The sequence below is a fragment of the Cyanistes caeruleus genome, chromosome 2 (genome assembly GCF_971803275.1).
Source record: "Cyanistes caeruleus chromosome 2, bCyaCae1.hap1.1, whole genome shotgun sequence".
NCBI classification, from domain to species: Eukaryota; Metazoa; Chordata; class Aves; order Passeriformes; family Paridae; genus Cyanistes; species Cyanistes caeruleus.
The window spans coordinates 25,877,973-25,905,265 of NC_141702.1; the positions used below are offsets into that span (position 1 = coordinate 25,877,973).

General features: G+C 39.1%; 2 protein-coding genes across 33 annotated transcripts in view; one reads left to right on the forward strand and one right to left on the reverse strand.

Annotated features, from left to right (window-relative positions):
• KHDRBS2 (KH RNA binding domain containing, signal transduction associated 2) overlaps nt 1-27,293 on the reverse strand; it is a 403,209-nt gene that overhangs the window by 342,572 nt on the left and 33,344 nt on the right. For 2 of the 32 annotated variants that reach the window (XR_015282877.1, XR_015282876.1), the window contains exon 1: nt 1,211-1,290. The exons of 29 other annotated variants lie outside the window; for them this stretch is intronic. The gene's annotated coding sequence lies outside the window, so the exon portion shown is untranslated. Of the gene's footprint in view, nt 1-1,210; nt 1,445-27,293 lie in introns of those variants that run through there. One more of the 32 variants, XR_015282875.1, reaches the window with a different exon arrangement.
• LOC111925843 (uncharacterized) lies at nt 1,434-3,408 on the forward strand. The gene is made up of 2 exons (XM_023922431.2): nt 1,434-1,768; nt 2,002-3,408. Exon 2 carries the CDS (start codon nt 2,008-2,010, stop codon nt 3,241-3,243), a length of 1,236 nt encoding a protein of 411 aa, XP_023778199.2. The 5' UTR covers nt 1,434-1,768; nt 2,002-2,007; the 3' UTR covers nt 3,244-3,408.

Below are 27,293 nucleotides of genomic sequence, written 5' to 3' on the forward strand. Positions count from 1 at the left end.
ATGAAGCGCCCCCTGAGCCTCCTTTTCTCCATGCTAAACCACAACTCTCTCAGCTGCTCCTTGTCAAACCGGTGCACCAGACCCTTCCCCAGCTCTGCTGCAGTTCCCTGGACACGCTCCTGTCTCTCCGTGTCCTTGTGAGGGGCCCAGAACTTGACACAGCACTCAAGGTGCAGCCTCACCAGTCCTGAGTACAGGGGGACAATGCCTGCCCTGCTCCTGCTGGCCACACTACTGCTGACACAGGCCAGGATGACACTGGCCTTATAAACAACTAAACTCTTTCTCCTGGAAAGCTGAAGATGCTTAAAAGTCTGTATGGTCAGAAGGGATGGGTACTAAAGGTTAGGACAAAATTCTCCCCTTTGAATCATCTACCAGGCCTTGCAATCAGTCCCAGTCTAGTGCTTTGTTTTTGACTTAGAGTACATGGAAGTTTTGGAATCAAAATGGCTTCTTTGCTGAAGTTAATGAAAGACTACTTCAGCTGAGCTTATCAGACTTACGTAAACAAGTTTGTTGATCTACCAAGACTGAGACAAGCTGTGGCACTTTAATGGGTTTCACTCCATGACAAGGCCTGAGCTCTAAGCCCAGAAAGCCAGTCCCAGCCTATTATGGGAGGCACAAGAAACAGCAGTGTAGAGTTGAGTTTCCTCCAGGGAATGAAAGGCAACAGAGAGCTGATTTCAGGGCAAGTCCCATAGCAGTTAAGGTCAGACACACAGAGAGAAGCAAATGAAAAGAGATCGTGATGAGGGCCAGGCTGTAAGCCCAGAACTACAGCAGAAGGCAGCAGGGACACTGAAGATAACAGGCTTCTGTCATGGAGCAGTGGCAACTAGCCCATGACCACAGCCACATGCACACAGATCTTGAGTATCATCTCCAAGGAGAAAGAGTCCAAAAGCACCCTGACAGTGTCTGGTCACGCTCACAGTGAAAAAGGAAGTCTCCCAATATTCAGAGGGAAGTCCTGGGTTCTGGGCACCCCTGAAAAGACTCTGGCTCTGTCTTCTTTGTACCTTCCCATCAGTTACTGGTATACATTGGAAAAGATACCCCATGGGGTCTTCTCCAGATTGAGCAGCCTGGAGACAGCACTCTTAGTTCTTTCCCTGTAAGAGAGATGCTCTAGACCCTTCATCACCCTTGTGAACCCTTATTTGACACTCTCCAGTATGTCCATCTCTACTTATTTTCTACTTACACACACTGGACAGACTGCTCCAGTGAAGTATCACCTCTTTAGACCTGCAAAGTTGACTGAGGAGGAAGAAATCCCTTGAGATGGTTTATTTTTAAAACAGAACATAGGGCTGGGTATGATCAGTGAAACCAGTGAATTTATATGAAAAATAAGGCATTTGGATTTTGCTTGACAGTGGAGCAGCCATATGAGACAAGCCATCTTGGAAGTTTTCATTCCCTGGGACTAGAGTTTGTATCTCCTGGGTGTGGTCCCATGGTATCACCAAGGAGTCATTGTGACACATATGACAACAAGCCTTTTGGATGCTTGGGGAAGCCCCAAAAGGCCAAAGTGTCTGGCCTCCTCCATTGGGGCCAGACATCTAGAGGTGGGGGAAAAAGGACCCCCATCCCACTGTGTGCTTTCTGAGGGCACAGAGATTTTCTGGACAAGGACACTGACAGGGCCTGGGGTGCTGGTCCCAGTCTGTCATGCACTCAGGCTCTGGCTGCAACTGCTGACAGGCCAGGAATCCCTTTCCCAGCTCCCCAGCTCCTGCCAGCACATACCAGAGAGGTCAGTTACCACCGTCCCGCCTCAAGAGCTAAAACATGCCAGTGACATGTGACAGTGACACCCCAGTGTCACTCATCTGCCCCAGGATGGTCCCTGGCACTGGTGGCAGCTCAAGAGCTGTCCTGAGGCAGAGTGGGCAGTCCTTTAATGCTCAACTTCAGTAGCTTTGCTGCTGGCTGCAGACTGTGTCCTGAGCACTAGGGAACGTGTCAGCTTATCTCTTTGGTTTGCAGGGCAAAATGGCCTCAGAGAAAAACTTGGCAGAAAGCAGCACCTCTTCTGCTGCCAGCACCAGCCAGGTGTCCCGGGCTGCACATCAAGGTGCTTCAGAGAACATAAGGTGCCCAATCTGCCAGGCCGCCATTAACGACCGAGCTTCCGTGAGCTGGCGTCGGCATCCTTTCTGTTTTTACTGCATGGTGGAGTGGTTCCACAGAAGAGCGGAGGGCCTGATATGCCAGTCACCTTTCCCAGACACATTCCACGTGGTGGGAGACAGTAACTCTGAGGTGCATTCCATCAGTGAGTCCATCAGCTCTGCCAGCCATAATCAAGGAGAGCGAATTGGGTCCCGTGCTGCGGAAAGATGTCAGCGTCGTTCCTCAGGACACCAGCACTGCATGTCTCACTGCAGAAGCTGTGGTGGCAGCCGCGGTGGCAGCCGTGGGGGCAGCCGTGGCAGGGCCCAAGAGAAGAGCCGAAGCAGGTATCCAAGGAGTCATTACAATGGCCACACCAGGGTCCAGAAGGCCCAGAGCTACAATCGCTCAAGCAGCAGGAGACGGCAGCAGAGCAGGGCTCAGAACACTGCTCGTGACAGGGGCCGAGCTCCAAGGACCAAACGGCACGCCCGTGCCTTCTCAAGGAGGCGTATGCGCCGTCAGCAAGAATATCAGGTTTCTTTCATAGAACCGAGGGCAATAAGGAGCCGATCTCGACAGAGGTCGCGCAGTTCTGCCAGCAGAACATTGAGGGAGTATCTAAGGAAGATGGAACGAGATGAGGGACGAGCTCTAAGGTATGACTGGTACCTCCGTGCCTCTTCAGGGAGGAGCAGGCACCAACACCAGGGGCGCCGGATTTCTTACAGAGAACTGCAGATGACAAGGAGCCGAACCCCACGAAGGCTCTGCAGCACACGGCCCCAGAGGGAGAATCCAAGGAGGATGGAATGCCATGTGAGACAGCCTTTAAGGACTGAACAAGGCATCCATGCCTCCCCAAGGAGCAGTGAACGCCTTCAGCAAGGACACCAAGTTTCTTCAATTGAACCGCGGTTGACAAGAAGCCAATCCCGGAGGAAGTCCCGTAGCACACAGCACCAAACACTGCGTGAGAATCTAAGAAGGATGGAAAGTGATGACAGACAAGCTCTAAGACCTGAAGAGGACATCCCAAGCTCCTCGGGGTGGAGTGAGCACCATCAGCAGGAACACCAGGTTTCTTTCACTGAATCACAGGACGAAAGGAACTGATCCCCATGGAGGTCCCGCAGCCGTGCTGGGCACAAGCCTGGTAGGACACCCTACCAACAAGGGAACTACTGTATGTCCTGTTACCAGTGTCAGGAATGATACTGCTTTAGACAAAACCAGCTCCTATGAACAATTGCAAAAAATAAAGTCAAATCCAATGCTCAAGTCTGGGGCCAGGGATCTATTCTCCATTGCAAAGTGCATCTGAAAATCTAAAGACACCCTTGCTAGGCCTTTTCAGGTTAGAAGGATAACAGGCATGAAACTTCAGTGCTGCTTTTGTCATTTTGTTCTATGGTACCCACTTGTGTATAAGATGGGGTACTGAATATTTTGTCTTTTCTCTCTATATTGGGTTTCCACAGTTTGATCAACTTTTTCTTCTTTTTGTCCTGGTACCAAAGACACCAATGACTTATCAGGAAGTCTCTTGTCCTTCCATACCTGTTTTCTTATGCTTTATCCCAAACATCCCCCAGAGTAACTTCTCCTGTTACCACTCTTCTTACCACGTAGCTGTGAAGAGTGAAGTCAATTTACAATTACTCTGTCTCAAAGGCACTGCCTATAATACCAATCCAAATCTACTGCCTGGTAGAAAGCCTCTGAAAAGCTTTTCCTTCTCCTGCTTCCTTAGAGACTTTAAAAATAACCCCCTAAGCCTTCATAGAGAAATTTTCCCCTGTGCTACGCTCTGTACAAAGCCTCAGGTTTAATGCCCAGAGTGGCAGTACAGGCTACAGGCTCTTCAGACCATGGCCAAAGACTACCAAAGTCATCAGAAATCACTGTTGTGCCAAGAACTGTGACTTTCAAGTAAGACTGGAGCAAAAAGAGGATTCTTCTCAAAAGACAGGGGCAATATATTAATTACTGGAGCAAGACAAACTGTATTCAATTTTTGTATTGAACTATGCTCAGCCTCTACTGTGTACACTCCTTGTGTCACTCCATGACTAGTACCACTACAAAAAAGAAGCATTAATACAGTCTCATAAAGGAACCCAGGCCAGAATCAAGCTGCTAACTTGCTGGCTCACAGCACTGACATGTGGCTAGTTGCTTTGGCTGTAAATTTTGACTTGCCAAGAGCAAAAACTATACAACACCTACAACACACTAAAAACACAGAACCAATGCCTTCAGTGAGATGTTGCACTCACTGCACACACCTCATGATTGTGTTTAGCATGTTCGTTTTCTGTGCAGTCACTGATAAATCCCCCAAAGGAAAAGAGATGGCTGCTGCATTGACAATTGACTTATGGGAGACAAACCAAAATAAAAATGGTGAGGCAGTTGTAATTGCAGCCAGAGAAGAGCAGAGTGAAAACATGTAAGAAGAAAGGCTAGGCAGACACCAAGGTCAGTGAAGAAGGAGGGAGAGGAGATGCTCCACGTAGCAGAGCCAAGATTCCTCTGCAGTCCATGGTGAAGATCATGGTGAAGTAGGTTGTCTCCCTGCAGCCTACAATGATCCATGGGGATGCAGAGATCCACCCGCAGCCCATGGAGGAGCCCCACACCAGAGCAGGTGGATATTTGAGAGGAGGCTGTGACCACGTGAAAGACCCAAGGTGAGAGAGGCCCATGCTGGAGTAGCCTGTCCTTGAAGGACCACACCTCGTGGAAGAGTAACCCATGCAGAAGCAGTTTGAGAGGACTGTTGCCTGTGGGATGGATTAACGCTGCAGCAGTAGTTCACAGGGAGCTCCTTCCTGTGAGACAGACTCAAGCTGGAGAAGTTCAGGGAGAACTGCCTCCCATGGGAGGGACCTATGGTACAGCAGGGGAAGGACTCCTGACCCTGAGCAGTGGGAAAAGCCATGGGTGATGAATTAAGCATAACTCCCATTCCCAGTCTCCTTATGCTGCTGGGGTAGGAGGTGGAACTGGGAAGGGTGGGGGGAAGGTGTTTTTAGGGTTTTATTTTACCTTACTATCTTACTCTGATTTTGTTAGCAACAAATTCACTTTATATCTTGAAGTTGAGCCTGTTTCGCCTTTGATGGTAATTGTTGGGTGTTTTCTCCCAGTCCTTATCTCAATCCAAGAACTCTTTGTTAAATTTTCTCTCCTCTGTCCAGATGCAGAGGGGAGTGAGTGAGTGGCTTTCTTGCGTGCCTGGCATCCAGCCAGCATCAGCCAACTATACCAGTGGACAGAGAATGTCCATCATAAACAGCATTCCTCCACACAGTGCAAACACAAGAATCTCAATGGTACTTTTTCTGCACCACTGATCTTAGGTAAAAAGCAAAAATAAAGCATTTCAAGAAGACAATTCATATTATTTTCCACTCACTTTTGCTCTGAGCTAAGCAAATTAAACCAGGGAGAGATACAGCTATTCAACTAACTCCTCCAGTATCAATCCTCAAACATAGCTCATTTTTGCCTTTTACCATTAGCACAGTAATCTTGCACTTGCTTCTGTATAATACATGTCTCTCATCCCTCTTAATTACAAGAAAACATGGATTTTTCAGTCATGCAAAGAGTCCCCCAATAGAGAAGTGTCAGAGACAAAAAGACATTTCCACCTATATCTTTTTAGAGGTATTATTCCCTATGAAAATTTATCTTGAGCTATCTCCAGACTTTGACCTGTAAAGTTCTGGAAATATTGTCACCCATTTATGTGGATTTTTTTGAGGGGAGTAGCTTCCTTTTCCTTCATGGATTTATAAAATGGATAGCTAAGTCAGTAGCTCTTTTTCAGTATTCTCTGCTATATTCTTACAGTGCCAATAAAATGATGTTAATTACATTTCTCTTCAAAGTCCTTGACACCTATTACAAAGCTTCTCTAATGAATATATTTTTTCTATTAAAATTAGGCATCCCAGAGTAAAAACATCCTTTTGCTACACTTAAGAGTCATGTCAAAACTCTTCAAAAAATAATGTTCTTCTTGTCAGTCTGTCCAACCCACCAAAAAAATTAAATCTATACAATCCTTTCTGCTGTCAATATTCGCCTCCCACTTCAGGGAACTCTGCAGCCTATCTGGCTTTTCTTGCCTTTGCATTTTCAGTACTGGCACTGCTTCAGTCAAGAATCATGGGCTGACATTAACAAGGTCAAGCTCTCTGAAACAATCTTACGTTTCTATTAATGGGAATGATTTCCAGAATGGGAGTGTCACCAACGTCTTGCATGCATATACTAATTATGTACATCAATCTTATCTAGCACTCAGAGGTACACTTTTTCTGCAGGTTAATGAAAGAATGTTTGAACTGCAAGAGGAAGAATGAGACAATGCCAATGAATAACAACAATCACTAAATCACAGCTCTAATTCAGAAAAAGCATTTTTAATTTAATCATCATTAAAATATTACACAATTGGAAATCTGAATACCTAGAATGGTGTTAACAAAAAATCCCAGCATATTTTTAGAAACAGAAAATACTGAAAACATACATGAAGGCTTTCTGCCCAAGGTACTACATTTTAATTGAAAGCAGCAGGGCTATTGGATTTTGAGTCAGGACAAAAAAAAAACCCAAAAAAAAGAGATGGCTCAATAGCTGAACAAATTAAAATGAAGTTAATTCATAAGAAGGGAACATCCTAAAAGGTTTCCAGTAATGAAAACAACATCTAAACCCCTAAAAACTGGTAATTTAAAAGTAAAAACATTGAGTATCCAACAGTAGTTGGGAGGGGTTATAAGGACAGTACAATCAGCCATGAGCACTGAAAAATTAGTCATATTCACTATATTCACCCAGAAACACATTCATGTATTGTATTAACAATATGTTAATTGTATTCCTTTGCTTTTTGTACACATACTCATTAAGTCACACAGCTAGTTGGGGTAATTCAGGGAGGATAAGGGAATAATTCTTATTACATCAGACACTAGTCAGGCAATACCTCTACCAGTGATGAATTTATTACCTGTCAGATAGCTGTGGGTCAGATCTACATGTCTGCATCATGTGTAGTAAGCAAATACAAACTGAAGCTTTGTAACTGTATTAACTCAAGCTGAATCACCTTGGCTCTCAAGCAAGAAAAGTGGCTAGTAAAATAATGTTCAGAAAGAATTCTGAAAGACAAGTTAAAAAGGAATGACAGAAACAGGCAAAATCATGCAGTGTATGAGTGGGTACCATGAAAAATGGGTATTTTAGTGTTTCTCAGGAGGGGAAAGTATCTATTTGTCATGTTTGAGATTGAAAAAACAAAACTTTTATGTATAGGATGTAATTATACTGGAGGACTGCTGAAAGCATTCGTATTGATAAAATCAAGTCTTTTACAGATTCTTCTCTTATGATTAGTTTCCATCCCATAAGGCAATGAAAGTCTTTTCAATTTGGGCACATCTGAAAATATAGCATCCATTAAAAGTTTAATTCATAATGCAGGTATTTTTTATTGTTTGACTTTATGACCATTATCATCTATCAGGCTGCCTATTGTAAAGAACATAGAGGAAATGTAGAAAAGTGACGGTATCCTTTAGTAGGCACTCATTAGACTGTAGGTATGTGTAACACTGGGGCCAGACTTGCCCTCTCTTCCCCAGAACAGGACAGACATTGACAAAGTGCAACAAGGTCAGTGGAGGCCACTCATGGTGGTCAGAGCTGGAGCACTTGTCCTGTGAGAAGAGGCTGAGAGACCTGGGTCTGTTTATTGTCTGTTATCTGTATACTGTCTATCTGAGGGACCTAACAGCAGCTCAGTGATGCTGGTGTTCCCACAGTCACAGTCTCCACAGGAGTTTGAAACAGGGATGATGGAAAACACGGAAAAGGTGAAAACAGAAAGGTTTGGCCTGTGTATAAGGAAAAGTTTTCCCAACATAGTCCAGCAGTGCTGCAGGTTGCCCAGATATACCATCTCCTCCACTGAAGGATTTCACAATCCACCTGGACAAATTCCTGAATAAGCTGGTCTGAACCCTTGGCTGGCCCTGCTTTGAGCAGGAGAGATCTCTCCTGCTCTCACTAGAGATCTCTCAAGGCCCCTTGACATGTGAACACTCCTAGGACCCCATAAACGCAATAAATTTCAGACTCATTCTTGTCTGTCAAATTTCTGGAACTCATCCAAAAGATTTAAATGTTATTGCAGAAAAAGTCAGAAGACAGAAGCAGCATGATTGCATAAGCCCTGTATCCTTAGTTAAAATTTTTTAACAAAAGGTACTAATATAGGTAGAAAAATAATTAAAGATCTGAAGAACTTCATATTTCTAATTAAATGAAAATCAAGGAGAATTAACAAGAAAACAAAGGAGAAAATTCAAGCATGCAAAAACTTAAGATTTCTAGCCCCTCTCTATACTGATAACTGATTTTTACTGCCTGGTCATTATTTTGGCTCTACCCATCATGTAATTAGCACCTTGCAAAGGTCTGCAGCGGGTTAGTTTCACATCCAAATTATACTACTGGTAGTAATATAATTACCTAATGTATCCATCTTCTGACCTATGCCAAGATCAGTATAGATTAAAAAGTTAGAAAGAGGATATCAGTAGTGTTAAATAACTAGAAAAGTGCTGAAATGGAAATACTAGTTCTTAATAAATTTATGAACAACATCTTCTCAGATGCACACCTTTCCATGGAGAGTTTTAAGTCTGACTGCCAAGTAGTTCCTTGAGACAATCCTAGTTCAGCTCCCTACAACATACTCCCACTATCATTGATACACTATCCCATGCAATTCTAGACACATAGCAACTGCAATCACAAAAAAAAAAAAATATTTATAATTTACTGCATGAAATTGATGGAGTCTTTCTTGCTTCAGTAAAAATAACCAACAGCAATCTAAAGGTCACCATCAGCAAGTGCAGAATAAAGAAAATATCTGGGATGCATTCTGAATGTGATGACTTACTAAATATAGTTGCTGATAACATTTAAAGAGTGACAACAATGTTAGCTTCAAGATACAGGTTTTTTCTTGCTTTGGGGAAAAAAGAATAACAGGACTATTATTAGGATTATAGAAGGATTATTAAAGGGGTTGAACAATTACAACATTGATTAAATATATTTTTTATCATATTGTTAAAGAGAGAGCAAGCCAATGGGTAAGATTTTAAAGACTAAAGTTCTTTCACAAGTGTCTTTGGAGTCAAACATACCTTTGTGGAGTTAACCTGCATAGGCTGTGTTGGAAGTTTGTTGTTGGCAGCAGTATTGCTTTAACTATGGTGTGCAGCTCACTAAATAGCTGCTCCCAGTATAGTTCTCCCTTCTTACCTCTTACCTTCAGAGCAGCTTAAGACAGTACTACGAATATGTTCCCAGCTGGATAAAAGGCAAACCTGAAAGTTTTTGGAATATTTTTTATTTCATCCTGGGTTTCTTTCATCTGAGAATGAGACTACTCATAAAAAAGAAGAGATAGAGAACAAGAAGATTTACTCAGACAAGTAAAAAGTAAAGCAAAAAACAATAAAAACATCACAAGTGTATTTATTTGAGAACATTTATATAGATGTCCTTGAATTTAACACCCTAGAAAACTACGTTGCTATGACATGTAAGAAAAGAAAAATAGCTTTTTGCCAAAGATTTTTGTAGTTTCTACTGTTTCAAAGTCCATTCAACTTCAGGATGCACTGAAGTGTTCTCACAGATTAATCTGAAAACATCAGTGCTGTGCTATGTATTGTGTGGTGTGGAACAGATACATAGGGGTTAAAGATGAATCAATCAATGAAATTGAAGTAAGTCCACCAGTGACATATTCATTACATATCTCTGACTACCTGAAAGCTTCTGGTACTCTTGAGAGGGTTTCTCAACCCAGCTGGAGTAACCAGCCAAAAGGAGGTTCTTTTGTCTCTTCACAGTTTCTGGGAAGTTTATTTTACTCTCTTCAGTCCTAGAACTTATTAGTGTTAATACTGTCTTCTGTCCTCAGAGCAAGAGAGAGATATGAATCAGCAGGAATTTTTCTCCTTTCTGCTTTTATTTAGCCTGTTTCAGAATTTTCTGTACTGTGAGGTAGAACAGCTGCAGAATAAGACTGATGTCCAGAAGTTTACAATACTGAAAACTTTGAAAAGATGCTACATACTGAAGTTTAGAGCCAGCATAAAATTTTGCTTGAAATCCAGGCTTCTCACTGACCTCTCCTGGTTTTCCAGTTAGCAATACCACTAATGAGCTGGTAATCTTGCTCAGACAGTTATGAAAGTATTTGAAAGGTCTCTAAAAACCATCAAAATAGTAGTTTTCATTTAGGATGTGACTTCAGATCTTGGGCACAGAAAGCCATCTGTATCTGAGAGACTGACAAGGAAAACTGAAATTCAGTAGAGATGATGATGAAACCCCAGGTAAATGCAAGGAATTTGCAACTGGGAGGTGGAAGAGATTTCAGAGTCTCCGAGTATAACCTTAGCCTCCTAGTGCACTCTGTCAGCAAAGAATGGCTCTGACTGCTATACACACAGGAAAATACTAAGTGTATTCATATATATAAAACGAATATCTATATATAAAAACCTCAAACATTTTATTCATATTCTGGTAAAAAAGAAGGAAACAAAAAATGCAGTGCTGGTAAGAACGATTTCATCCAGCTTTCTACAGTGACATTCTCTTAAACATCCACTGTTTCATGGAAGACTTCATTTACACAAAAGTTGCATCCAGGTGCTCATTAAGACTATGTAGCTACCATACATATTAAGCCAAATGACAAGTTTAATGATGTTCAGGGATTTACTCTATGCTATCAGGATTTCCTAGTTCATCCAAAGATCACACCATTTCCTATCACAATGGAAGACAACTCATCTGCTTCAGTTGCAGTACATTTTAATTTATCTTACTTGAGACTAAGAGCAACAGTTACAAAGAAGAACTTTTTGACAAACTGATATTTAAATTGAAGGACTAAATTAGTGATATCTGAATAGCAAAAAATATGTAAGCCTTCACTCACAAACCCACTGGAAAGCACATCTTTGCTTTAAGCCTCTACTTGGAAGTCTTTACAAACAGATCCTTGCTCCAGAGGATCACCAGCACACACTAAAAAGGTGATCAGCCTTCCTGTACCACCTGTTCAGGATAAATTCTCAGCAATATCTAAAAATATATGGCTCATGCAGCAACCTGAATTAGCACACTTGTAAACTTGCATGAAAACAAAAGAAGCTGAAATAAAAAAATGTGTAAAATTAAAGATATTTTAATAATTAAAGGAGGTTTTATTGCAGAGCCTCCTGAGGATTTTTCTACATTTGGTATTTCAATGGATTTGACAGAACACACTCATGCTCACACCACACTCAGTAGGTTTTCCTCACCCATACTGCACTTCAGGCCGCGTCTAAGTAGTGGCTGCTCACCTACTGATCTGCAGATGTGATAGGGACATGTGAACAAGGCACCAGCGCAGGGGCCTGATCCATTTAATGACATAGCCATAACATAAGGATACAGAAACCAGTCTGGTAATGATGTCAGAAGTAGGAACAAGCTACACACTAGTTTTTGTTAAGTGACCCTGAATGCTCTTGGCTATGATTTATTCATGCAAGAAAGAGCTTTGGCAAGTGAGGCAGCATTAGGGACATTCTTACAATTTGATATAAACTATGCATCTGCAAACAATTCAACGAAAAGCCCAAAACCTCAGTCCTGTCTGGAAATAGGATACTCTGTGGAAACCAAGGAAAGTTCAAGTGAACTTGTATTCATAAGAAAGAAATCACATTAACATCAGGTAATATGATGTCATTATTCTGGGTTATTTGACACAAGGAATTAAAACTGAGAGTGGTACCACAGCTGATACTCTGGCAAACAAGATGCATGTTTTTCATAGATTTATCACGTTGCCTTAAGAATACTTACTTTCCTTTCCCAGGCCACAGCACTAAATTAAAACATACTGATGTCAAGGAGACTTGTTTCATGTCCTGCAAATATCCTTCGATTCCTCCAACAACATTTCTAGAAATCAATTTTAAAAGGTGAAGAAGACATGTTTGAACCTGTCTGCAACTCACTTCATCAAAGCTTGTTATCTTGTCAAGGAGGAAAAAAGGGGCCCAGGATAATGTCTTCAAATAATATGAGTACAGTGCATGCTCCTGACATGTATCTAAAAACCAGTGATGAAAAGCATCCCTTTTTTCTCTATCAGATCCTTTGCTTCTTACTCAATTGAAAAAAAAATAAAAAGAACAACAAAAAAATATCACAGATGGGATCACTACCAAATACCACTTATATGAAACTGAATCCAGAGTAAGCAAGAGTGCTGCCAGGAAACAAGCAATCTGAGAAGCTTCCAGTAACAGTGAAACCTGCTTGTGATAAAATCTACACAGCTGCTTGTTCCAGTCCAGGAGGAAGTCTCAATCCTTGCTGGGTCCTTAAACGAGTGGATATCCATAAATGATATCCAAGCATTATGTTCCTATGCCCAGCTGTCTAGAAGACCCCACACTGGCCTAAATAGCCAAGTATCACTTTTTCACCCTGTATAAAGATGCATTTCTTTTTTTTAATACCAAAGTCCTGCAGCTACAACAGTGACATATCATAAAAGCAAAAATATATTCTCAGCTCCCACTGATGGCTTTTCATCATTAGAAGTCAAACCAATGGCACCCACTTTCAAGGCAGTTCCTAGTCCAGAGGACAGAAAAACTGGCATAAAAATCTGCTACACTCAAGAGTTAACTCCTCAAGCCCAGTGCAACTTGCTGTATTATCAGTGTGGAAAAGACTGGGACCAGTTCTGTGTGAGATGACAGTTCTTCCAGAAAGCAGCATTTCCAGAAGGCTAAAGAGTATTATGACTCTTTTCCAAATACCTGACTTCAGGCATCACTTTTACCTTGTCACTACCACAAAATGATAAGACAGTAACTAATGAATTTCTACTTCCTATAAATTTGAAAATAGCTGGCATGTTTAGAAAATATTGGGGGGAAAGAGCCTGGCAGACAAACAGACCATTTAATTGTAGAAACTAACTGTATTTCCATGGAAAATTTTTCTTAAAATTACCATAAAAGTCATCCCAGTACTCATTTGGCCCTATGATTTGTGAGCACCTAATACCTGAAAAATGCAGAAGCACAGATTACATGACTGAGAAGGAATATAATAAAATTATTTTTTACATAGGACCCCACAGCTGCCACTACGCAGGCTCTCCATTACCCTCCTCCTTACTAGCATATCACTAAACTGTTTAGGGAATAATGTACTGCAGACCAGTAGAAGCACTATGAATCCACTGAATACTTGTGCAGAACAGGATAAAGAACTACAATATAATTCTGGAAATTCATTTGGAGCACCAGTCTTCTAAGGAGCATCTGAGGTACTTAGGGTTGTTTAGCCACGAGAAAAGGAAAATCAAGGAAGACTTTATTACTCTCTACTACTACCTGAAAGGTGGGGGTACACAGATGTGTGTCCAGCTTTTTTCACATGTAACAACAGATAGGACAAGAGGTTGTTGTGCCAGGGGAGGCTTAGATTCACTATTAGGAAAAATGTTTTCACTGAAAGGGTGGTGAAGCATTGGAACAGGCTGCCCAGGGAAGTGGTGAAGTCACGATCCCTGAAATGCTCAAAAAATATGTGATTTTTGGTACTTAGGGGCATGGTGTAATGGTGGACTTGGCAGTGCTGGTTAACAGACTCGATCTTAGAGTCACAGAATAATTAAGGCTGGGAATGCCTCCATGATTCTAAGTAAACACAGACATTAAATTTCATCTAAAAAGTGCAAGTAACTTTGTTTGTTTTGTTCGCCAGTTTGAATGTTGATCTTGTTACCCAGAAAGCCACACAAATTTGGTATATGCCCCACTTTTCTTTAGGAGCAATTTGTTCCTTCCAGGAAGGTAAATGGAAGGCAAGCCTTGATTCTGAGTGTGAAAAAGAACAAATGCCTTACTTAGAATCACCAAGTAAACGAAAATGCCCATTTATATTCTTGTGTATCTGGGAGCACGTTTTACTTCTTCCCTGTCTCCCACTTTGTATGTCATGTTACAATTTACCTCACTGTTCATTAACAGGTGTACAAAAAACTCTTCTAAGAAGCTCTTTTTTCTCCAGTTCTGGTGAAATAGTATTAAGATCCCCAAGACCAGCCACATTTGAGAACTGGCCTGCCTCACAACAAGCACTGATAATTAATCACATCCAGATGAAAGTGCTTATACTGCTGCAGATTAGGCATCACAAATTAGTCAAAAAACAGGCAAAAATACAATTCTCAATGAAAACATTAAAAGGAAATTTTTCCGTTTGTCTGAATTTTATGTCTCAGACTAACAAGCCTTTTCATCTGGTTGCATGTCTCTTGCCAACCATCTCAGCAGCTGGTAAAAAAAAATAAATAAAAATTCTGTCAATTTGTGCCTAAGGGTGTACAGGGCAAAGAAACAACTTGGACAAACCCACACTGATTCAAACACGCTGAAGGGCTTGTCAGCTGCCTTGATTAGCACAGGAAACAGCCTCTCAAGTTCAGAAAATGCCACAGGCTCATTCTCGAAGAAGAAAATTTCCAGGAGTACACCATGTTGCAAGACAATCTGTTCTATTGCAAAACACGTCTGCTCAGGCTCAACCCAACACAAGAACTGCAACTTGATGCTGAGCTAATAAGAAAATTAATATTTTTATGGAAGTGCTTCTTTTCTCAACAAATTTTAACTACTAAATACAAAAAATATTCCATCAGGTCCTGGTATGTATAATGCTGGAGTATTTTTAATGCTGGGTTTTTTTAAGGCTGATAAAAATCCTATAGCTTTCTTTGTTTTATGATGGATGCCATCAATCACAAAAGCTAATGGCACTCCATATTCATCATTCCAATTTTTATGGAGTAATGAAAAGATAAGATAGACTTTTGTTCCAGTCAGAAAATACACACCATTCTTACTACAGGAGAGAATCATAGCATGTAAAAGGTTGGAAGGGATCTTAAAGACCATGTTGTTCCAACACCATTGCCATGAGCAGGGACATCTTCCACAAGACCAGGTTGCTCAGAGCCCCATCCAGCCCAGCACTTCAAGGGATGAAGTATCCACAACTTCTCTGGGTAACCTGGACCAGTGCCTCACCACCTTCACCCTCAGTGAAGAATTTCTTCCTAATACATCATTTAAACCTACTCTGTTTTGGTTTGAAGCCATCGCCCCTGGTCCCGTACAAAAGCCCTTACATGCTCTTGTAAGAGAGGTAAAATTGCTGATAATCACTGGGGTATTTCAGTTCTTGCCCACACATAGATTCATGGCTACCCAGCTGAGAATATTAAGGTCCATTTTAAAAGTATTTGTTTAAAAGGATGCTTCAAGAAATAACATGGGTTTGCCTTTTCATGCATCTACAAAAAGAGCAAGTGTGAGCAACTTCCAAAGAAAAGTACCTAATTAAAGCATTAAACAAACAAAAAAGAGGGAAAGAACAGACAAGAAACAGAAACTTTAATCTGCACTTTTATTTTCTTCTGGTTTTTTTCCAAAACCTACAATAGAACCTTTTCTTTGCTGAAAAATATTTTCTTAAATTCCAGAAAGCAAAATTAAGTATTGTGACTACTTCCAAAATATTTACAAGACATAGCATTACACACTATAGATATAGCTTGTTTTCCGTTATAAAATATTTTCTAGAATAGGAGTAAGCCAGAATGAAGATAGAAGGCAATCTGGAAATTTGGAGAGAAAAGGCATCAAGAGATGGCCAGGGGACACTCAAGGAAATACAAAGCAGAAAAACAAGAAAAAAGACGACAGAATCAACCAAAGTAACAAACAAATAGAAAATATAAAGGAGAAGAAGGGCAAAAGTTCATGTCATGTTTCATCAATCTTCAGCAACAAGTTATCAGGTGGGACACCAGAAACCAAGGGAACAAATCTGAAACTATACTTAGGTAGAGAGTAAGAAGGGATATCAGAGAGGAAGAACAGAATTGGAATTGTTTCTCAATGGGAACTAAAAGAGAAATGGGCAAAGATAGATCATCTCACTGATTAGGCACACTTTGAAATATTACTATTAAATATTAATTTTGCTATCTACCTAAATACATAAGTCTCTTATTAGCAACTTTATATATCAAGGTTTAAAAATAAAGTAAATTGAGAAATAAACTCCATATAACTGTTATATTGACATGTTAAATGCCACTGTAGTATTTTCTAGGGTATTCTAGACAGTCCAAGATGTCCAAGTCAAACAAAGTCAAGCAATACAAACAGTAAGTGTCCTAATTTAAAAATACTTCTACAACTGAAATTACATGACAGACATGAAAGGAATTTTCCATAAAATTGATTTATTTCAATTTTTGTAGGGGGGAAAAAAAAAGTCATGTTACATTTGAATCCATGCATCCACCTACCAGTATTTTAGAGAACTGTAGGAAAAAAAACATCATTCTTCAATCAAACCAAAAAACCATCAACTACTTCCTAACAGAAAATAGTCATTGAACAGCATATTGGTAAGCAAAAATCTAGATTTTTAAACATTAATATACAAATAAAGTGTCATGGAATAATAACAGGCTTGCTATTCTTTCTGCATTCTTTTCTAGCTTTTCTGCCTCAAAATTGATGCTACCACCATGAACACTCCAGTGACAGCCTCCATTGATCAAAAGATGTGCACTGCTCTACTTCAGAAGATACATGCAGTTATAGAAAACATCTCTACCAATTAAAACTCCTGCACACAAATTAAAGGCTAGGTTATCATTATGATATGAAGATAGATTCCAATATCTGCAAGCAGAAAATGGAGCAATCATTCATGTAGTTAACTGAAATTCTCAGAAAAGTGTAACTTCTCAAAAGAGGGTGTCTGGCCATTTACCAAAAGAAAATGGAAAATATGCAGATTTACCATTGTGATCTATACTATATTTTGGCTATTGGTTGTTGTCCTGTATTAAACATCTCTCTCTCATGCCATATGAAAGTAATTTCATAGAGACAAATCCTATGAATTTGAAAATATATGTCTCAGGAGAAATTATGATGTTTTCATTAAAGGAGAAGCATCTGAGAAAGCTTTGTGTAAGAAGTCCATAGAAATGTTTAGCTAACACAAATCAGCAGCAGTGCAGAATTGGTTAAACAAAAGGCATCATGAAACTGGAGAATAATTTTTTACTTATGTGTCAGCAGCTATAACAATTGTGTGCCATAGGATCAGCACAAAAAGAGCTGTGAAATCCCCAAATTAAAGAGAAATATAAAAACAATAGAGATTTTCTCTAAAACTGACATGTTTAAGGAAAAATTAACTCAGCCCTGGATTTTAAAGATGTTTAAATTCTTAATTTATCCTGAAATTAAGGATTCAGATTAGCAGGTACCTTTTGAAACCACATCCTTAATGCTTCCAAGTAAGGCCAGACTGGATCATGAAGTTCTCTACAGCCAAGTACAGCACTAGATCTAACACTATGAAACCTGCCCATGAATCACAGCATTGTGCCAACACATTCTCATGGATGAAAAGGCTCTTCTGAGATTTAGATTCCACAAAATAGGCTTAGATCTAGAAATACACAATTAGGAAATCAGTGGGAATAAGACAAGAAAAATGCATGACATTTTAGTGAACATGAACTAATCCATCCAATGGTTTTTGTTGCCTGTTTTTCTTATTATACAAAATCCCAACAAAAAAAAATGGTATTTGAGCAATGAACATACACCTACTACACTATTCAATACTACAGTTTAAGGAAAAGAGAGGCCCAATCTTATTATGTTCATATATTTACTACAGTATTTTTTGGGTTTGCATGGCCACGTTTGGGTAGCAGGGCGGCTGCAGCAGTGGCTTCTGAGAGAAGCTGCCAGAAGCTTCCTCCATATCCAGCAGAGCCAATCCCAGCTGGCTCTAGCAAACATTATCAGCTTTCATTCAATGCCAGCTTATACATCGTTTTTCCGATTAAACCTTCAATATTAAGCATCAGGAAAGTGAGAAATTTTAAAGAAACACTTTTATTTGTAAGAGTTGTTTTCTAATATGACACTGACACACCAATGCAGTTTACAGGTGCTATCATGGAGGACAACCACATGAGAAAAGATATTTCTCCTTGAGGATCTGCAAGAAACGTGATGAGGGTTGGCTCAGCAGGCAGATCTTCACTGGGAGATGACATCTCAGTAACAAATGATGAATGACTGGGTCGGTGGCAGAACGGAGAAAATACTATGAAGAGATCTGAAGAAAGAAACATAACCTGCTTGTTGTAGGAAGAAAAGATAAAAATCACAGCTCAAACTCTAAGAAAGGGCAATCAGAAGTGTTTTGAAGGGATACAAATCTGGCAGATTTAAGCTGACATCCTGAGAGGAGGTTCTAGAAGCAACAAGAGAGGCAAACATGAAAAATTAGCTGGCTAGACATATACTTGATAAATAGATAGTCTGATCTTTTCCTGCTCACTTGTATGATTGTTGCAAGCAAAAGGGAAGAGAACCTGATACCCCTGGGTGTGGGTATCACCCAGAATTGTCTTGCAAGTATTTGGCACTGCAGGCAATGTGAGATTCTCTAGAGAGAACCTGAGATCAAACTCACCCTTAAATATTCATCTTGGACTGCCTTTTGCACTACAAGTAAGTGCTGTTCATAATTTTAGAAAGTTTCTCATATATTAATAATTGACATAAATTTAATTGACATAAATCCAGATGGCTAAAAATTACTTTTTTTCATAGCATAATGTTAATAAATATGTTCTAACAATGAAGTCACTGTTTTTATTTATAGTTCAAGATCATTTTGGAATGCTTTACTCCTTTACCTGCTAGCAGATATGTATCTTCAATACACCTAAGGCAAACAGACATAATGATAAAATCATCCTTTTTCTTTTTTTCTCCAGAGCACCATTGTTCTGTGTGTAAAGCTAATAGTGTAGGTACAACTCTACAATCTTAATGATGAATTAGCTCTAAAACTATTTTATTGAACATAAAGTATTGTGGAAACAGTACCAATGAAATTCTGAATTGCATCACAGCATTCCTTATGCTAGTGGGACACTTTCTACTGTATGTCCAGGATTTTTCTGTATGCAAAAGGTTGTCAAGCACAATGAAATTTTTATTTCATAAACAGAAGTATTCTTTAACAAAGCATCCAATCTTCTGATGTACTTCTACTAGGCAATCAAATCTTTGACCTGGGGTGGCCTTAAATAATGCCAGTAATTTTGTATAAGGATTGTTGAGCAATATAAGTAAACTCAGTTGCTCATTTTGCATGAATTCATACTGAACTAAAGAAGGATATATGAGTACTTCATACTGAACTAAAGAAGGATATATGAGTACTATCTGTTCCAGCTAAATTAATTTTGAATTCAAGATTCAGCTGGAAAATAAACTAATAGGGTAATGATTTTTTTTTCTTTTTGTTTAGAGACATATTTATTTGTAGTAATTGTGTTAGAATTGTAATTGCAAAAAAAACATGCTGAAGGAAGCATTGGTAAACATCTTAATAATCCACTCCTGTTATTAGCTAGGTAAGATGTGTAAATAAATTCTAAAACCAGTAATATAAACCTTATAGCTGTCAAATATAGTAAATGTTATGCATTGTTCTGCACTGTGTTTTGTTCAGCATAGCCCGAACTTGATTAATTCATGGGTAATGCAGAAGAAAGAGAAGGACCTCACATGATGTTAGTCCCTTAATCAGAGGAAGAGTCTGCAGTGGTAGGAGGCATAAAATAAACCAGGCATTATAGCAGCTACTTCTCAAGAGAGGCCAAAACAATCATGGCCAAAAACTGGCTGTGTCAACCTACACAGAAATATCTTTTGTATTTTGGTTATTTTTCCATTTAACTCAAATATGCTGGGTTGTTGTTTTTTGGGTTTTTTTTTCATTTTATGCAATGGTATTGAATGAATAAATGACACAAAAATTCAAAGATCTGGGGCTGCCTTAAGAATGCTCTTGAAAGAAGTACTTTTTCTGAATCTTCAAAAGATCAGCACAATTCTTATGGAGATGATTATACTCTTATTTTAGTCCTGTTATTCCTACCATAAAAGCAGCACTGCTGAGCAGTGCACTGGATTCTCACTCTGCAAAGCTTTCTGCTTGCTCTCTGTGGATCCCAAGTTTCACCATGAGTCTCTACACACATTAGATTCTGATTACTCTGTTACTACCCTCAAAACATGTCCACTTCACCTAACTGGCTACACATACATCACTTAAATCCTGCTAAGGATCATGATGCCTGATTTTCTACTCTACTGAATACCAGACGCCCTAAAAAAAGGTAAGAAGTATTTGCATGCTCAGCTCTACCTTATTTTCAGCAAAACAACATGATAACCCCACTGAAGGCTGATATTTGGCAGCCACTTGTACATTATATTATATACTTTCAGAAGTTCTTAAGTAGAATCTAAATAATTCTAAATATTCCACTATGTGTTTTCTATACAGTCTGAAATTATATTGATATAGACAGATAGACCAATCTATCTTAACACCAGTGTCACTGAAATAGCCAAGCCAGCTGGAATGCCAATAAAAAATGTTAAGATATGGCACAGAAGTGAAGAATGGCAAGATACATTACTTAATAGAATGCTCCTACTAATAGATCTGTTGTCTATTATAACCTTCTGTTATATAATACCCTCCTTTAATATATACTTCTACTTCAGAAAATCTTCACAGTATTCAGAGAAGTATTTGTCAAGTGAGATATCCACTGTCCACGTTTCCTATAACTTGGCTTCATGGAAAACCTGATCTAGAGATATTTTGATTAAAAGAGCTAGATTTTAATATACCATTTCATCTCCAGTATTGGACAGATTCTAAAAACTGCAATTTCAGGCAGTATTATTATCATGCTTTTACTAGACTACAACAATCGACATCATATCACAACACAGCTATAAATAAATCTATGAACAGTCCAATCCTCAAAGAAGAGCCCCACTACCACGGATTGCACCAGCCTTTGTGTACCAATATGAGGCTAAGCTGAAAGAGTGAATTTTAGCAGCAGTTTTAGGCACAGACTGTGCTTAGAAGACAGTTTCACAGAGGGTCTAGGATCTTAGCAGATACGTTAGGGTAATTAAATTTATTTTGAAAGGGGTATGTATGTAATCAATATTTCATACAACAACATTATTCTCCAAACAAAAAAAAAAAAAAAAAAACCAAAAAAAAAACCCAAAAAACCAAAAAAAAAACAAAACCAAAAAAAACCCAGAACAATTATAACACCAGCACCAAGCACTATCAAAGTACCAGCACAAAGTGATGAGTAAGCAGGTTAAAGCCCACTACACCTAGGTACACCAATCTGACAAGCATCTCATGGCATCATAAGCATAATAATAACAGACATAAATAAACTATCAGTCTGGGAAATCTGCAGCTCTGGTCATAATCATTTTCCAATTCTCATGATCACACAAAGAGATATAACTACTGTATGTTTTCTCTTTCCCAATGACAGTAGGTCTACACTTCACTGAAAAAGCATTTACTTATGTTTATTGTGATACGGTTAAAATAAATTTCACTGCTATTTTTATGTACTCAACAACTAATCTGTCTTGATTAACTAATGATGAAATCTTTATACTGTAATTTTAGAAATACTTCTTATAAACATCAATATGGCATTTTTAATAATGAATACAGGCATTGTTAAATACATGAATGTATTTTCACATCTCTTCCTTGTCCAATGCAAATGCTCATGTGTGTTAGATTACTAAAACTTCAACACGTTTATTGTCCTTGGAAAAATTGTGAATCTGAGCATCCCAGGTGTATATAACATCATGGAAGTCACAGAAATACATTATCTCACTGATTTTAAATCAGTTCCTCAGGTTTTATATCTAAATCTTTATACCTACTGCTGAAGTATACAATCAAAATGGCCTTCATTTGTTTGAGTATATTTTTCATTGGTAGCAGGTGTTCTGAAGAAACACACAAAAAAAACCAAAAAACACAGGACCTTAACATAAATGTCAAAGTAAAATGAGCAGAGTAAGTGGTGGGTCGTTTGCTAACAAGGAGAAAATACATTGGAAGAATTAAATGCAGGCACATGCCATATCAAAGAAAAAAGTCATCAAAACACAGTGACAGGAGATAGGAAAATCCTAGGACTTTTCAGTGAATTAGAGACAATGGAGGTGACAGCCATATGGTCATTTATTAACAAACACCAGCACTCAAACATGCTCAGAGAAAAAATGTTAAAGCCAGTCTTAGATGTAATCCCTTCAACCCAAATTACAGAAATTTACTATTGATGTTCTCCATCTTTAACAACAACATGAAAAACTGACACAATTAATGAAAAAAGCATCTACCACCTCAAATGGAAGCCATTTTTGAAGACATATGTTCTCACATTACTCATTATGTGCTTTTCAGGGCACAGCTGCAAGTCAACTTGCTGCAAAAACCAGGAGGCAGACAAGGCAGCAGAAAGGCATGTGAGGGAGGACAGCAATGGAGTGAGTACAGCACAGATGGGGAAGAGAAAGCCCTGGAAAGGGAATACAGCTAACCTATTGGAGCTTTCGGCTCCTTTCCCGTTCCTATAGAACTGAGTGTAGAACACAACAGACTGTTCCAGCTGGAAGGGACTTGCAATGCTCACCTCATCCAAGTCTGACCACTTGAGGTCTGAGCAGAAGCTAAGACATATTATTAAGGACAATTTCCTAATGCCTCTCACTGAAAGGCTAGAGGCACCTACCCCCACTCTAGGGAGCCTGTTCCAGAGTCTGGTCACCCTTCTGGGTGAAGAAACGCTTCCAAATGTCTGGTCTGAGCCTCCCTGCCACAGCTTTGAACCATCCCCACAAGTTCTATCACTGGATACCTGAAGAGATCCTACTCAAGTTGTTCCACTCTATTCTGACTTATGCAAGCTCCCCACTAGTGTTCCACCCTTCCAACTTGTTTGACACTAAAAAGACTGGCAAGGAGTAAAAAGGAGTGGCAGCACGTGAAAAAGTTGCAAGCACGCACGGATATGATGGAAGATTTTGAAGCGATGTTTTAGTGGTTGCAATGAAGGAGTTACTGTCATTTCCCAAGCTCATTCACTCTCAGTGCAATTATAGCAATGGTATGAAATACTGTATGATAGCTGCTAACAACTTATGAAAGAGTGTGTGTTTAATTATTAAAATACATTCTAATACATAATTTGTAGATTTATATATCTAGAAAATAAGTACCTAATTTAACAACTGCTCTATTAATTTTCACTACTTAAAAAGAGTAAAGTACCTCTGAAATAGCACTATTAAGGTAACCAGGAGACTGATGGGAGACAGGCATGAAGTCATTTGCAAGGCAGCAGATATTTTTTGACCTTCAATTTATAACACTAAATAGTCTCATTTTGTTTTGATCACCTGGAGAATGAAAAGCCCGTGCTGTTCTTATTCTGTATATTCTTCCCTCTTCCTGCTGCGTTAACACTCACACAGATCCACACAACCACATCTCTGGTGAACCAGCTCCTCTTGAGATTCTCAGCAGCTAAAAAGCATCTGAACTATCACTGGCCAGGAACAGTCTTGCACTAAATTTTCTAGGATGCTGTCAAGTTCATTTTTGTATACACCACAATAGAATTTTGTCATGCTGCAATTAATTTGGAATCCATTTAAAATTACTTAAAACTAACAGAAGAAACATCATATATACCACAAAGCATCAATTTCTTTCATGGACATCTCCCAAGACTGCCCCAATACATGTAATTTTTGACTGATCTTTGCAATAGAACATTTTCATCAACAGACAGTCAAATGAAAATACAGATGCCCAAGCATCTTTTTAATGTGTTCACAGTCATAGAGTATGATACAGAGTGCTAATACACATTAATCCATATAAAGCTGGAAAAAACAACCACTAAGCTGACCAGTACACACACAAGTTTTGCAGAACTCATTTACTGAAATGCTCTTCAAGCTGCCATATGGGGGCTGAATGCAAGGAATCAAATGTGCAGAGGTAAGAAGGAATAACTGAATGAAATGACAGAAGCTTAAACTACAGGAAGGTACTTGCAAAAATGGTACCACTGGAGAATAAGTATTTCCCCAAAACAGCAGTGGCACAGAGCAAGCAGGGGAACACACTGTGCAGTTTCCATCAGCTGGTATTTTCAACATCATCTGGACAGAGAAATCTTACAACAATATACCTGATTCAGTTAAAGGCATGGCAATATAGAGCATGTGACTTTTCTAAGAGCCTTATTTTTCTGTAATTCAACATATTATTAATATTTTATGCTGCTGAGACATTTTTATTTAGCCAAAGTTTGCACTGGGTTTGCTTTAATATAATACATTGCATGCACCTTCACTAGACTGGAAATAAATTAATGTGGTTTTACACATCTTTGACAAATCAACACATTCATAAAATATGGACTTGAGGAATATCAACCTGAAACATTAATGTACATAAAGACAGAAGTCAGCTAGTTGTTCCACAGAGAAAAAATGCAGAACTTGGTAGAAATTTGCAATCTAAGGGACATCTAACAAGTCAGTAAAAACCTGACCAGTAGAACAGTATCTCTGGGCACCCATTCAGAGGGGCAAAGTACCTTTTAACAGCTTAATAGGCTAAAGTAACAGTGGCATCCAAACTTTTTGAAGCAACACATTGCCTGAGGGAACTGACCCTCTCACATCCCCAGCTCCTGAGCCACCCCACAGGTTCTCCTCCAGGAATGCGCTCACAGGCAGTCCTCTGCTGAACTGCCTCCAGTGCTTACCTTGTAATGCTGTAAGTATTCTGGAAGCCAATTAGCAATTCCATAAAAATCACAAATGCGTATTTGCAAAATGCAAAAACACTTTCCCAGGAAAAATTATTAAATTCTAGTGAAATGAGGACCATTCCTCCCTGAATGTCAGAGTATGTAGCGCGGGTGAAAAAAAGCAATCAAGAACCAAAAGTATTTCTCACTGTGCAGAATAATAAATGCAACTTAAAGTGTTCACATAAACTTAATACAAGGAAATGGATTTGTGTATGAACAACTAACAGCAATACAGTTATGAAAGATTTAGAAGTCAGTTTTTTCTCACAAAAATCTGAAAGCAGTATTTCTTTTTCATGCATTATCTGAGGCTATTGTTATTCTGCACTTAAATCAGTGAAGAAGTGTAGTAAGAACAATTCAGCACTCCTTGGCTGTATTAGATAAAATTGTGAGGTAGCCTGTTTAAGTGTTTCAGGCGCCAATAATTCTGTTGCAAAACCTAGAACAGGGTCCTGCTGTTGGCACTGCAGGAATTAGCAGCTTTACTAATTACTCCACCACTATGAATGCAAAACTATCACGAAGCAATGCCCAGGAGTCTACACAGGTTATGATATCCACCCTAGCAGTCTTTATCCTCTGAAGATATTATAGCTTTCACTTATTTGTTTTTCAGTCATGGTCAAAGGTCCATACATTTCAAAGCTAAGACTGAAATATGTGTGGATTAACTCTTCATTGTTGCTAAAGTCTAGAGAAGCAAAAGTCAGTGTATGCAGTAAAAGCAATTGCTGTTCTTATATTTAATAATCACAATTACAGCATGAGATACAGAAATTATTAAAAAGGGTTCACTTCCTAAAATACAGGCTGCCTTATTTTGTCTGAGGTTTGGTTAAGTAGGTCTGCAAGTGCCTGTCCTAGAATAGGTACCTTATGTCTCCTCTCTAGCTGTTGGAAGAAGCAGCACGTGCAGTGGAGTGTGCGCAAAGATGGGCAGTCCACGCAAGTGAGACAACCCTCTCCTTCTATTCATTCTACTCTTGCTGCATAGAACAAGGCAGAATTTAATCAACTGAATTTCCATGCCCACTCCTCCCAGATGAGCACCCAGGAAACTAATGCTAAATATACCACAGAATAGAATTTCAGGACATGACAGCAGAGGTAAGTATCTTCAATGTAATTTTTCCGAGCATTTATGGATGAGTGCATTAACATTGACAGAAAGCTTTCAGACTTAGGAGGGAAGGGCCCCAGGCTGGAGTCAGGCAGTGCTAGGGAGAAGGTAAACCTGGTTGCCATTTGGGACTTAGAAGGCTTTTAGGCAGACTGCCTCATTCATTGAGCAGCTCCCTCTTCAAGCTGAAGGGATACACACATAGACATCTAAAAATTCTGAGTAGAGGCTACTTTAGAAGAGCAAATGGTGGTTCTTAGTGTCTTCTAGAGAAGTCACTGCATGGTATTATACAATTTCCCTCTAAATGAAAGAAGACTACACAAAGAATATGGTATGAAATGCATTTTGGGGATGAGCCAAGATGCTGAATCCTTTCCAAAAATCCTGAAAACTGGTATTTTTTCTTCTTCAAAAGCCTTTTTACTAAAAAAATGCAACAATGTGATGAATGTATAAAGAAAAACAAAGAGATCAGTAAAGAAAGAAAAAGATTAGAGAATTTTCTTGGGTAGAACCTTGAAATCATGCCATCCTACAGAGCTATATTCAAAATTATTAAGCTAGATATCCCATATATTAGACATCCAGGTACTTCAAACTCATACCAGAGAATGTCAGAATAATAAAAAATAACCATCTATCTCTTGTTCTAACACGGGGCACTATTGTATTACTAGAACTATACTTCTACTAGAACTATTGCACTACTGGAACTATAGACTATACATTGGTAATTTTGAAGTTTTATTAATGGTAGCTCTAACTTAAACATGTCCTCTGGCAATAGTAAATCTGAAATAAATCCCCAAAACAAAACAGACCTTGTAAGCACTTCCTTTAAACATCTGAGATTGTGCAAGTCAGCCAGAGCCACAAAGAAATTTCTATTAAAACTGCAGAATATTCAAGTAAGTGATAAAGGATTTCTTTAGATATTGTTCTGACTCACACTTGACCACAAAAAAATACTCCACACAAATAACTTTCAAATCTACTCTTAGTTTCCTGTATGTTTATTTTACATTAAGTGTTCAAGGAATGTTA

What these genes read in the sequence shown, in the direction of transcription:
- LOC111925843 (XM_023922431.2), top strand. Translation starts at nt 2,008, where the DNA reads ATGGCCTCAGAGAAAAACTTGGCAGAAAGCAGCACCTCTTCTGCTGCC.